Source organism: Herpailurus yagouaroundi, unplaced genomic scaffold (genome assembly GCF_014898765.1).
Source record: "Herpailurus yagouaroundi ecotype Mexico unplaced genomic scaffold, PumYag 141, whole genome shotgun sequence".
In the NCBI taxonomy this organism is placed as follows: domain Eukaryota; kingdom Metazoa; phylum Chordata; class Mammalia; order Carnivora; family Felidae; genus Herpailurus; species Herpailurus yagouaroundi.
The window spans coordinates 65,824,050-65,837,051 of record NW_024412396.1 but is presented as its reverse complement, the minus strand read 5'-3'; the positions used below and the strand labels follow the sequence as shown (position 1 = coordinate 65,837,051).

Below are 13,002 nucleotides of genomic sequence, written 5' to 3'. Positions count from 1 at the left end.
ATATAATAGTAATATATATATATATATATATATATTATATATTATATATAATAGTAATAGTATTCCATTATATATATATGTATAATGGAATACTATTCAGCAATTAAAGAGAATGAAATCTTGCCATTTGCAACAATTTGGATGGAACCATAGTGTATTATGCTAAGTGAAATAAGTCACTCAGAAAAAGACAAATATCATATGACTTCACTCATATGAGGACTTTAAGATACAAAACAGATGAACATAAGGGAAGGGAAGGAAAAATAAGATAAAAGCAGAGTGGGAGACAAACTGTAAGAGACTCTTAAATACAGAGAACAAACTGAGGGTCGCTGGTGGGGTGTTGGGTGGGGGGATGGTCTAGATGGGTGAGAGGCATTAAGGAGGGCACTTGGGATGAGCACTGGGTGTTATATTACATGATGAATCACTAAATTCTATTCCTGAAATCATTATTATACTAATGTCAACTAACTTGGATTTAAATTTAAAAAAATAATAATAATAAAGTAAAAGGATAAAAAGAAAAGAAATTGAACAAGGTTTTTCTTTACCTTTTCAATAATGTGTCTAGGAAACAACTATTCTGTGTCTTACCATAATTTCCTGTGCCCCATGTCCTCAATTATTTAAGAGAACTAAGTCTTCTCAATTAAAACACAAAAGCCAATTTTTTAATTAGCATGTTACATCCTATATTTACTTTTGAAATCTTTTTGTCCTTGTGGTTAAATGGATAATTAAGTATTGTTTCATAGTGACCCTGTGATCCTGGTGAATTAAGTGTTTAAACCTTTTGACATTTCTGACAACTTTTCATATTTTTGCCTTCCCAAAATCAAGTCCTTAATAAAATCTTGATCTCAAACTGGCTTTGAGATTTCTCAGAGGGCCTCTAGAAAATCTCAAAGGATTTTTTTCTTTTTCTAGTAAAATAAGATATTGGGTTTCCAATAACCAATTAGGTTTATTTGATATGTTGAATTGCATGAAAAGCATCATCAAATACGAAGAGATGCTTAACCTTCCCTAGCTTATATTTGTATAGGTAAAATGTTATGAAATTTCTAGCAATTTTTCATTGCTTTTCCTGCTCATGACATAGCCTCCTGATGCTTTCCCTAATGTGATCATAATTCCAGTACTCTCAGAGGATCTGATTATAGCCATTTTTAAAGTCTTTTATCATTCACAGTTTGTTATTGTTTTTTTCCTAATGTTTTCCTGAAAGCTCTTGTGATCAACCACTAGATAGAAGGCTTTGGCTTTAGGAAAAAGAACTGTCTCTGAGACCCAGGAACAGTATGACAGGCAATACTGAGTACAAGCTTCTGGTAGTATTGCATGCTGCCGGCCTGAGAAAGGATTCCAGAACGCTGGTGGAGAAGCTGATGTGTTCCTAAAACTGCTACCCAAGATTAAAAGGAACAAAAGTTAATTAGATGGGGTTGGGGCACTTGGGTGGTTCCGTTGGTTAAGCATCTGGACTCTGTGTCAGCTCAGATCACAATCTCATGGTTTGTGAATTCGAGCCCCACATCGGGCTCCACGCTGATGGTGCAGAGCCTGCTTGAGATTCTCTTTCTCCCTCTCTCTCTCTGCCCCTCCCCACCCCTCTCAAAAATAAATAAACAAACTTAAAAAAATTTTTTTTAATTAATTAGATTAGGTTGAATGAACTGATGAAGAAAGGTAATCATTTTTTTGTGTTTTTTTTAGTTTGGAACTTTGCTGGCTCTTTAATGTTCTATTTTCTGGATATAAGGTTTTTCTTAAACTAGCTACAACTCACAAGAATTTAGTAGATTATTTTTGTAAACAACAACAAAACACTTGTCTTTTTCTCCCCCCACATCTGACCCTTCAGAGTTCAGAAACTCTTAGTGTTTTTATTTCCATGCACAAGTTTCTCAATCTGTTCTCCTTGTAAAAGAACATAATCAGAAAAACTGGTAAAAAACTTTGCCTAGACTGTGATAGTAGAGAAGGATGTGCATAGAACCAGATATGACCAGTTTTAAGGAACTAAGGTTGACATGAAGGAGCCAGTGCTTACAAAGCCCTCTTGGAAAAAACAGGATAAGCAAATACGAAATGTTACTTTCTGAAAGGTCCAGGAAACTTAGAATATTTTGGTGACCTCAGAGATAAATTTACCCAAATCTAGAGGTACTGTAGATGAAGTATGATGACAACTTACTGGCTTAGCATCCTTACCTCTAGCGGTTTCTAAAAGCCCAATCTGAGATTCTCCATAAACATTCCAGCACAGCCAACATTAAAGGTTTATTTTGGTCAATTACCATTGACTGTCGCTGCATCTACATAAATAATTAGGCCAAATTTAATGAGACTAGTCTTACTTTGTGAATAAGATTAATCTTATTTTGATTATCTATGATGAAAATGGGGGGTGACTATAGACAGAAATTTTATGTTTCAATGGAAAACTATAACCCACCCTTGTGAATTATCAGATTCTAGTCCTGCTCACCGTCTTTGAGCTATTTGTCACCTCCTCATAAACTGAATCCTGTTGTCTCGCACATTTTGTCAGTAACTGGTATTTCCAATTTTCCTCCCACCCTGCTTACTTGGTGTCACTGAAAACTAAAACCTGACGGCCTAGATCCTATTGAGACTCTAGGTTGTCTTGTCCCAAAGCCCTGCAAGCCAGAGCAAGACAATTTGATTTGAAGTTCAAAGGACTTGTGGCAATAGCCAGGGCCAGTCAGGAATCTCACCAAACACCAGCATCGCCCATGCGCTGCTCATACCCAGGACAGAGACGCTGACGACCTCACTCTATTGTCTAAAGACACTTTGAGCCCAATATCTGCAAATCCTGACTGGCTGCCCTCTGACCTTGGAAACTAGGTTTAGAGTCTACTGTCACCATTAATCTCAGGTTTTTTTGTGTTTGTTTCCTCGTCCTAATCTATGCCTGCTTCCTCCTTTGCAGATCTCTTACCTGGAAGCTCCTAACCCAAATCTACAGCAATCAACCTACCTTCCTTTTGGTGTGAAACTTCTCTCGAAGTTTCAGATGAGAGAAGTGTGCGGAACCACTCAGACCCCCACACTTGTCATAAGGATCATTTTAATGAAAACGTTAGAACTAAAGAAGATGCAGAAACTTTATCCCAACTTCCCTTGTCCGACTAAAGCAGAGCTTTCAGAAATATCATTTCCATTAAAGGGAGTTACCTGTGAATTCAGCTGCTGTGGAGACAGACTGCCCAGTGCCACTAAGTAGCAAAAGGCTCAAGAGAACCTTCCATATCTTCCCATTCCAGCCCTAACTCCCTACCCTACACTGTTTATCTTTGGCTACTGAGGGAGATGCCCATCACTGATATGCAGCAATGTACTGAGTACTGACTATAAGTATAAATAAACTTTGTCTTTTCTCTCCCAAATGTGTCTTTTACAGGCCCTCAGCTACCATTTCCTCTTATCTTCAATAATCAGATTGGACTAATCCTTTACTATTCCAAAGGAAATAATAATAGAAAACATATCAACACAGTCAAATAATGCCTCAAAATAGGGAATTTCTGTTATGCAAAACTCCAATTTTATATGTGAGTCAGTAGGTGGCACCAAAGAAGAAAAAAGTATATCTTGAATCACCCACAGAACTACTCTGTGTCCTGGAAACCTAACGAAAGCTATTTCTTTAGATGGTCTGTGTTCTATTTTATCCTTAAATGTCTTAATTAGACTGAAAAATGCCTCCCTATCTCATTGAAAACAAACCAAAATAATCACAAAATAAAATCCAGAAAATATCTTGAAAAAATGTCCTATATTTCTGCCAAAAACTGATTCTGGACATCTACCTTGCTAAGTTAGACACAAATTATATTATATTTTAAAAATATGGGGTCTTACCAGCTGTGTATCTGAAGCCTATAATCCACTAAGCAAAAGGATGAGCTCAGAGGAATTTGTCCTATAAGCTGGAGGAAAGGGAGCATTTTGGCACGTCCTATGCCTTTTGTGGCATTCCAAATGAGAGGGCAGGGATTTCTGCCATTCACTTCTAGAAATTTATGTGAAACCACAGAAATTGCTCCTAATCAAATGTTAGCCTTTACACAGACAGTAGACCAGAGAAGGACTGAGACCTTGCAATCTCATAGAAAAACTTTTTTCTTCTGTTTCTTAATTTAAAAAAATACATTCAGCAAAGTCAGGGATGAATCCTCCCTTAAATTTTTTTTTTTTTTTTAATTTTGAGAAAGAGAGAGAGAGAGAGTGCACGAGCAGGAGAGAAGCAGAGAGAAAGGAAGAGAGAGAATCCCAAGCAGGCTCCAGTCTATCAGCTCAGAGCCCGACATGGGGCATGACCCCACAAACCACGCGATCGTGAGCTGAGCCAAAATCAAGAGCCACCAAGGTGCCCCATTTTTTTATCTTCTTGTAAATTCTTAAAGATATCTCACATATTCGTTTTACCATTCTTCATCCCAAACCAACATCAAAGCAGCACATCACCTAAAATGTAGTTGCTCAACTAACCTCATTCAGCTGTATTGACTAAAATAAGGAGAGACGCTCTTCTATAGACAATGATAACATGCTAATGGCTAGGGAAGTGTTTCTCCCAATTCCTCTCCAACAAGGTCAGAGTGGGGGGCCTCCACTTACCCTGGCAAATTCCATTGGTTTGGGAAGAAGGCACATGACCATGACATCAAAGCGAACATCACAGACTGTCTTCAACCACTTGGTGACAAACTGAGGCTTCAGTTTTTCCACCAAACTTCCAACTTCATCATCCATCATATATGCCGTGGAGTGGAACCACTGAAACACCATGGCCACCAGCCTGGCCAAGCTCTCTGTAGGTGTGTTCTCACTGGGCGTGCAAAGGCTCACCTGGAAATGGGCAGATTAGACTCTGCTTTAGCCTTCATCCATTTTACATCATTATTAAGATTCGTTTAACGGCAAAAAAAAAAAAAAAAAAAAAAAAAGGTTCCCAATAATCCATCTAAAGTAGGCAGTTTATAAATGACACAGGATCATTTAACCTAGAAACTGCATTCCTTACAGGGAGAGAAGGATTGCAACAATAATTTCCCCTTGAGATTGCACCTTTCGATAAGCCTTTTCTCCTAGAAGAAACCTATTTTGTAATCTACACTAGATCAATGCTTTTTTAAAAGTTAGGTCTGCAAAGTGAAACTTCATAAATATCTTCAGTGAAAAAATAATCTACCTATGTTTGCATTCTAAAATTACCAGATTTAGCTACGGATTTTCTATCAGTAATAATTCTGAAAGCCTAGAGCCCCCTAATTCAGCACATTACAAATAGCCTTTTAAAAACAGCTCATCGTTTATTCATTATTCATTCTGCAATAATCTTTTATGAAACACAATAGTAGGAGTCACGAATGTACAAATAAATAAAACAGTATCCTTGCCTTCAAAGAGTTCATAATAGCAGTCATTATGTCATTAGGTAGTAAGCTCTAGGAGCAAAATATGTGAAATCAGCAATTAAATACCAATTTGGTAAGACAAAACAAAACACAACTTTTTCAGATAACCATGTAAAAGCATAAAAGAGATATATTACTATGGAGACTCAATCTATGTCTCCGTTGGGCAAAAACAAAAGTCCGCTTCTCTAACAGAACTACCATGTTCAGCTTGCATGGAATTTGGGATTGGGATGTTTGATCTTTACTGAATGAATGTTGCCCGTGAATCAGTCAAAAACAATCAAATTGCCTGTGTTAATACAGCTCTGATTTTTCTGGTTGTATGCAAACTTGCCCTAAATAAACAAAAAGTGCCACAGATACTGAACTTTCAAGAAAAATGTCATGTGTATAGGTGATAGGATGCGAACGATCTGTAAATTATATTGACTCGGTTATTTCACAACATACCCTAGCAACATTCCCATCCATTTTCTGTCAAAGGTGCATTTCAAACAGTCAAGGGTCTGGCCGGTAGGCTTCAACACCTGGCTATTCATTAGAATCAACAAGGAAGCTTTTTTAAAAGTTCCCAAGATGCTAGGGTGGGATCTGGGCATTGCCATTCTTTGAAAGCTTTCCCAGGGAAATCCAATGTGCAGCCCAGGGTTGAGAGCCACTGTCCTACAATATAGACAATATAGAGTTCCACCGCTAAGGTTAACTTTTCACTATTCACTAACTTCTTTAAAAAGAACGGGAGGGGCGCCTGGGTGGCGCAGTCGGTTAAGCGTCCGACTTCAGCCAGGTCACGATCTCGTGGTCCGGGAGTTCGAGCCCCGCGTTGGGCTCTGGGCTGATGGCTCAGAGCCTGGAGCCTGTTTCCGATTCTGTGTCTCCCTCTCTCTCTGCCCCTCCCCCATTCATGCTCTGTCTCTCTCTGTCCCAAAAATAAATAAACGTTGAAAAAAAAAATTTTTTTTTAAATAAAAATAAAAAAAAATAAAAAGAACGGGAAATATTCCTCATTGGTGCAATGTTGTCATGAGAAATAAGAAAGCAGAGAATAGCTAACTTATTTTCTTACTAAAAACCATATTCCAAATTGACTGAGTAGTCGCTGGTCGTGTTTATCATCATCCTTGTTGTCAAAGTCAGTGTTATCCAGGGAATGGTGGGAAGAGGAAAGTCCCAGCTGCCGCCGGCGATTCAGCTCATATTCCCGCTGCTCAGCATGGAACTCGGCTTCTTTCAACAAGCTGCCAAAGATGAGAGATGTCAAGTTAGGTGATTGAAAAACACATTCTAGGTTATGACCTATTCAGAGCAACTACTTCATGAGTACTCAGGCATAACTGACTGCTCTCCTTCCAATTGGTAGAAGTTGCTCCAACAGGCCTAATTTCAGTTCTTTACTATGTTGTACTCCATCCCCATTTCCAAAGTGAATAAACTGAGGCACAAAGAGGCTGCTTCCTCCAATCAATTAGAATCAGGCAGAACTGATGCCTTCTGGCTTCCAGTGTACCACCCATCCCGCTAGATGCCAATACTTCCCCTAGATCTAATCTGAAGTTATGTGGACCTCAAATGCATGGTACAAAGAGAGACTGAAGAATTTATACCCAAATGGAAAAACACTCAATATCTAATATTCAAAGATCTGTAAATGAGCAACAAAGACTCCTTTTTCAACCTGCTAAACAAGTCATAATTTTTTTTCAGTTTATTTATTTATTTTGAGAGAGAGAGAGAGAGAGAGAGAGAGAGAGAGAAAGTGCAAGCAGGGGAGGGGCAGAGAGAGAGGGTGAGAGAGAATCCCAAACAGTCTCTGCCAGTCAGTGCGGAACCTGATGCAGGGCTCAAACTTGCCAACTATGAGATCATGATCCGGGCCGAAACCAAGAGGTGGATGCTTAACTGACTGAGTTACCAGGGCACCCCAACAAGTCATAATTTGTAAGAATAAGACCCAATGTTGGCAAGAGTGTAGCCAAAACTAGCAATTTCATACAATGCTTTTGGCATTATAAATTCATATGTACACTCTGAAAATCAGTTTGGTAATGCATCAATAGCCATTAAAGCATTCATACCCTTTGACCCAGCCAACCATATCTGGTCATCTACCCTAAAAAAATAAAAAATAGAAAAACAGCACTATTCACAACAATATTTATCACAGTAATATATAATAGTAAAAATGGAAGCAATCTAAAAATCTAAAGGTGGAGGGAAATAATCTAGATGAAAATTATGTTTCCACTAAAAATGGTAAATACAGAAACTAACAACATGCAAAAGAGCTAATGGTATAATGTTATATCAAAAATTATGATATACTGTGATTATAATTCTATAAATAAGATACGCATTTGAGTAAAACTAGAACATGTGCAACACTGATAATGATGACAGAAGTATAGTTGGTTTTTTCTTCTATTTCCAAACTTTCTGTAATGTTTCATTTGACAAACATTTATTGCATTTCTACATGCATCAGCCACTGAAGTAAGAGACACAGAAAAGAGTCTCTATCCTTAAAACATACAGTCCAATATTATTTCTTTAATTTTTAAAAATCTTGCTTCAGTGACTATTATGCAAAAAGAGAACAAGTCTGGAAGTTATCATTTCCAAAGCTCCTTTTTCTGTCACGTGATAGGAGAGAAAGCCAACCGCGTGCACGACTGGGCTCCTGTCTCACTGGAGAGCCTGCAGCTTTACCCCAGTACCGAATTACCTAGAGCTCGCCCACAATTTACAGTGCACAGTCAGGCCTCAGGCACCCCCTTCCCACCCCTCACTCTGAGGGGTGCCTCTGCTTCACTTTCCTAAAACTCTGCTCTGCACTATCACTCTGCTTACCATACTGAACCGCAATCCTGTGCTTCTGTCTTTATACTCCCTACATGGGTAAGGTGAAGGTGGAGACTACATTTCATTCTCTCTGGTCTCCCAAGTGCCTAACACACGCTTGGCTGAATGAATGAATTAAAACATCGTCACTGGGGTGGCTGTGTAGCTCACGTGGTTAAGCATCTGACCTGGGCTCAGACCATGATCTCATGGTTTATGAGTTCCAGCCCCGCATAGGGCTCTGTGCTCTGCACTGACAGTGCGGAGTCTGTCTGGGACTCTCTCTCTCTCTCTCCCCCCTTTCTCTGCTGCTCCCCAACTTGCATACACACACACACACACACACACACACACACACACTCTCTCTCTCTCTCTCTCTCAAAATGAATAAATAAACTTAAAAAAAATCATCACTGCATTATGGAAGGTGAGAGGCTAGGCTGAGGGCACCTGAAGTTGAGTGAACTTTACCAATGTGCCAAGGGTGGCTCAAAACCAAGGTGGTGTTTCCGGTAGACCACTAACCAGCTGCCTGTTACCTGATCACAGCCTCCACGGCGCAGACCAGCTCCTCAGCGCCACATTCCCGAGTGTTGATGGGTGGAGGGGAGGTCTGATAGAGGTGGGTCTCCGACGCGGCCCCCACTTCATTGCTGTGATGATTCGAGTGGCATCTCTTGCAGTACCGAACGGGCCTGTTTCCGTGACGGCCACAGCAGCCCGCTGAAAAGCAGGTAACAACTGCTCTTCTTACATGGGAACTGCAGTTCTAGAAGCAAAAAAATAGCGAAATCAACTAAAACTGGTCACTGAGGTAAATGGGGCTAAGAAGTGGAACAAACGGAATGTAAAGGGGCCGCTGAAAGTGGCTGCACATTTCTAAAGTTTCCAAAACACGGGTCACCCCTAACCAGTTAGATTTCAGGCAGAGCTAAAAATGAAGGTAAGATGTGGTTTCTATTGGTGTGAGTGGCAGAAAAGCTCTCAAGAGGGAGGAGTGGAACTGTGTTGAAAAGCTCTCTGTAAAGCTACCTCAGTCATGGGTTGGGGATGGGGCGCTTTCTGGATTCTTTCCAGTTAGTGTTTCAAGAGTTTTCAGCAGAAATACGGAGGAAAAAACCTAAAACTGTGGTCCAGAGAGAGTGCATCACAGCACATCAGAATAGGAAGGGAATAATTTCCCCCAAATTACTTTCAAATTACTTATCCTTGCTGTGTTCAAGGACAGGTAGGGGGCCCTAAGCAGGCCTCCCACCCACTCACGCCCTCCGCCAGCATTCTTTCCACTAAGACCTAAAGAATACATCAAATACATCAACAGACACCACAGGAATATAGCAAAACACAGCAAGAACCATTCATAGAACCAGCTGCTGACATTAACTATAGGCAAGGAGTCAACAGATGAAGGGATGCCAATGAGAAAAGTAGGGGCACGTAAGACAGATTCCAGAGTCCAAGGGGGCTATGTCAGAGCTGCCCTGACAAGAGGCAGGGGAGAGAGGCACCATCTGAGGAGCTGTGAGGAAACGCTCCTGACTTCTGCAAAAATATGTGTCCCAAGTCTGTGAGAGATGCCACACCATGTGCTCAACATCTTGTGTCCTAAGAGCTTTGCAGACTTTCAATAGAGCTTATAAAGATGTGAACACCTTGCGGGGATGTTATACTGTAGGCCATTATGAACTCAGAGCCTGGTGAAGATTTGAGACCCTTCCATGACAGATCTTTTGAGGGCAGAATAAGGAAGGAGGCCAGCACAAAACCTACACCAAAACACTGACAATGTGTTGAACTGCCTATCAAAGCGACCATTTCAAAGTAGGGTTTGTTCCGCCTTGCTTTTTAGCACAAGGCTTTGGACACTGGTGTCAGCAAATCTCATTTTCTAAACAGGACTCAGGCCTACAAATCATAAAAGCCAAGTTTAACATTTTTGTAATTTTTTTTCTTTTCATTAATAAGGTTTTAAAAATTATTTGTTAAAATACAGTGTGTTTATTCTGCAACTGAGGCCCAAGTCTTGTGAGCATCCAACTCAGTCCTGACTCACCAAGTCGTGTATTTTTCCCGCGTGTCCTTCCTTTCTCACTCACACACTAACTTTCATTCTGGAAGCACAAGAACCCTTATTGGCTTGGGGCTTCTGCTCGCCACCAAACCAATACCACACCACTAGCAGTGTGGTATATATCAGAGCATGTTCTTAGTGTTTAATTTCTTCCTCTTCTTTATAATTAGTCTTTGTTCCTCTGGCATTCCCACCATTCTATAAACAAGAGAATGTGGATATGGGTTTAGTGGGTAGTTATTCACTATAATAAAGCCCTGAAGTTTAAGGCCTGCAATTTACCATCCTATTTTCTGTTCACGTATTATTTACATTCTTCCCACATGCAAATTCTTGGCTGGAGGTTCAAGGTCTTGTCATCTAAATCAAGTCCAGCTGTGTATGAGGCTCTTTGGGTTGGCTTCCTCAGGTATGCTTCCATTTGCCTTGAATCTAGATGGACTCATGGCTGCTTCAATCAAGAGAGTATGGCAGAAGTGATACCTATATGACTCCTGAGGCCAGATTTAAAAAGACATGCAGCTTTCACCTGGCCATCTTGAAATGTTCTCTCTTCAGATGTTTCCTCATTGGAATACTCAGAACTTTGTCCTGGCCAAGCCATGTAGAGAGGCAATGGGTAAATCTCTTGTCAACAGCGCTGCATAAGCCCAGCCTTCAAGTCACCCCATCCGAGAGCCAAAACATATGATCTGGAAGCCTCTAGATAATCCCAGCCCCCAGTTATTCAAGTCTTCCCTGATGAGACCTCAAACATCATCAAGCAGAGACAGGCTATGGACTGTGCCCTGTCCCAATCTTTACCAACAAAATCTATGAGCATAATTAAATGGATTGTTGGTTTATGCTACTACATTTGAGTGATTTAGTGATTTCTTATGCAGTTATCTGGGTACACACCAACTAATAGTCAACTGCTTTATCACCATGTGCTACCAATTCTAAATAATATCAGCAATAAAATACTTTGCCCCAAAATAACCTTTGGTTGACTTAAGTTCTAACCAATTCTTGTGGTTCCCACTAAGTTTTAATAAGCCACAGTCAGTCCTCAACCCATGTGGACTCAGTTATATGCATTCATTTCAAAAGTAAAGTAGAGAGATTTCCCAGAGATTCAAATTCAGATGGGCATAGTTTCTCCAGCTACTCTGTTTCACTGCTTTGAACTTTAAACATAAAAAAAAAAAAAAAAAATCCCAACCTGTCTCACAGAATGACAGAATTGACATAAATCAAAGTCTTTCTCTTTACCTTTACAATCTTGATGCTTATTTCAAACCCACTGTTCAAATGTAGGAATATGTACTCCAGAAGAGGTAGACACAAACTGTACCCAAAGCAAGCTCAAATAGTTCTGAACTATCACGAACTTAATGAATGTTCTCTAAATTAACTTTCATATAAAACACATTTGTTAAAGGATAAGTAATAAAAATCTGCTAGTTTGAAACTTATTACTAAAAATAATTTTGTCATATAAAGTAGGGCAGTGTTAAAAAAATGATCCACTCTGGGTATCAAATATGTTAGGTATACCACCAGAGTCAGGACATACTAATTTGGAATATAAAACTGCTTCTCTTCCTCGTCCCTCCAGCTTATAAAAGATTCTCAAAGTAGGATATAGCCTCAGGATAAAAAATCAAATCAAAAATATGCTGACTGGCTGCACAATCCTCTGTTAAAACTTCAGAAAGATAAAAGATGGTGATGCTCAGCTGAGCCTTTCAGCTAGAAGAGGGCTTCTAATAATTTTAAGGGCAGACTGAAATGCCCCAAGTACAGAAAGGACCGTCCCCAAAAGAATTATAGAGGCGGTTTGGGGGGCACTGAACTCCAATGAGGTTTATTGAAAATCCACAAGGTTTTACAGAAAGTCTTATTAGCAAAAGCGCCATCGACTTAGACTACAGGGGAAAGACACAGTTCAACATGAAAGGAAGTCTATGGGACCCGACTTCTGCATCAGGGAGCAAGCTAAGGGAGCCCCTCAACTGCACCATGTGCCATTTCTTCTCGGAAAAGATGTTTCAGAGAGTAGAGCAAAGAATGCAGGAGAACAACAATGGATTAGGGAACTACTCCCTGGATGTAAAACCACATCCTAGTCAAGGCACACTCGCTATCCCTGGAGACAGAGGAGCCGTTGTCATGTTCGTGGCTGGAGCTGCTACAGTCCTCTAACAGCTATGTGCTTCCATTTCCTCTTCCAAATGGAGGCCTACTGCTGTCATCCTGTCCCTGTCTCACCATCTTGTGTAGGGGGTGGAGGGGGCAGGTAACTTGCCTTTTTAGTTCACAGGTCTCTGGATCAAGAGAATGTGTACCCAAGGAGTTTCATCAGTGACCAGACCATATGCAGATCACAAGATGATGAACTGAAGCCATAAATGGATTTAAGACTTTAGGAGGTCTCGTAAGGTGGTGAAAGTATTTTACATGTGGAAGAAATGTAAGTAATTATGTCCGGAGGGTGGATTATGGTAGATTAAATGTGACCACGGAATTCTTGTCGCTCCTTCTCTAAAGGGGAGAGGTCTATGTCCCCACTCCTTGAATCTGGGCTGGACTTGGGACTTGCTTTGACCAGTGGAATGCAGCAGAAGTGATGCTGTGTGACTTAGGAGCTTC

At 40.2% G+C, this 13,002-nt stretch overlaps 1 protein-coding gene across 23 annotated transcripts in view; it reads right to left on the bottom strand.

The window, feature by feature from the left end:
• The window catches only part of UNC79 (unc-79 subunit of NALCN channel complex), a 280,616-nt gene that overhangs the window by 144,620 nt on the left and 122,994 nt on the right, over positions 1-13,002 (bottom strand). For all 23 annotated transcript variants that reach the window (XM_040478108.1, XM_040478112.1, XM_040478092.1 and 20 more), the window contains 3 exons: positions 8,837-9,066; positions 6,526-6,697; positions 4,657-4,887 (listed from right to left, as the gene is read on the bottom strand). In XM_040478108.1, coding sequence (XP_040334042.1) covers positions 4,657-4,887; positions 6,526-6,697; positions 8,837-9,066 — 633 coding nt within the window. The remainder of the gene's footprint in view (positions 1-4,656; positions 4,888-6,525; positions 6,698-8,836; positions 9,067-13,002) is intronic.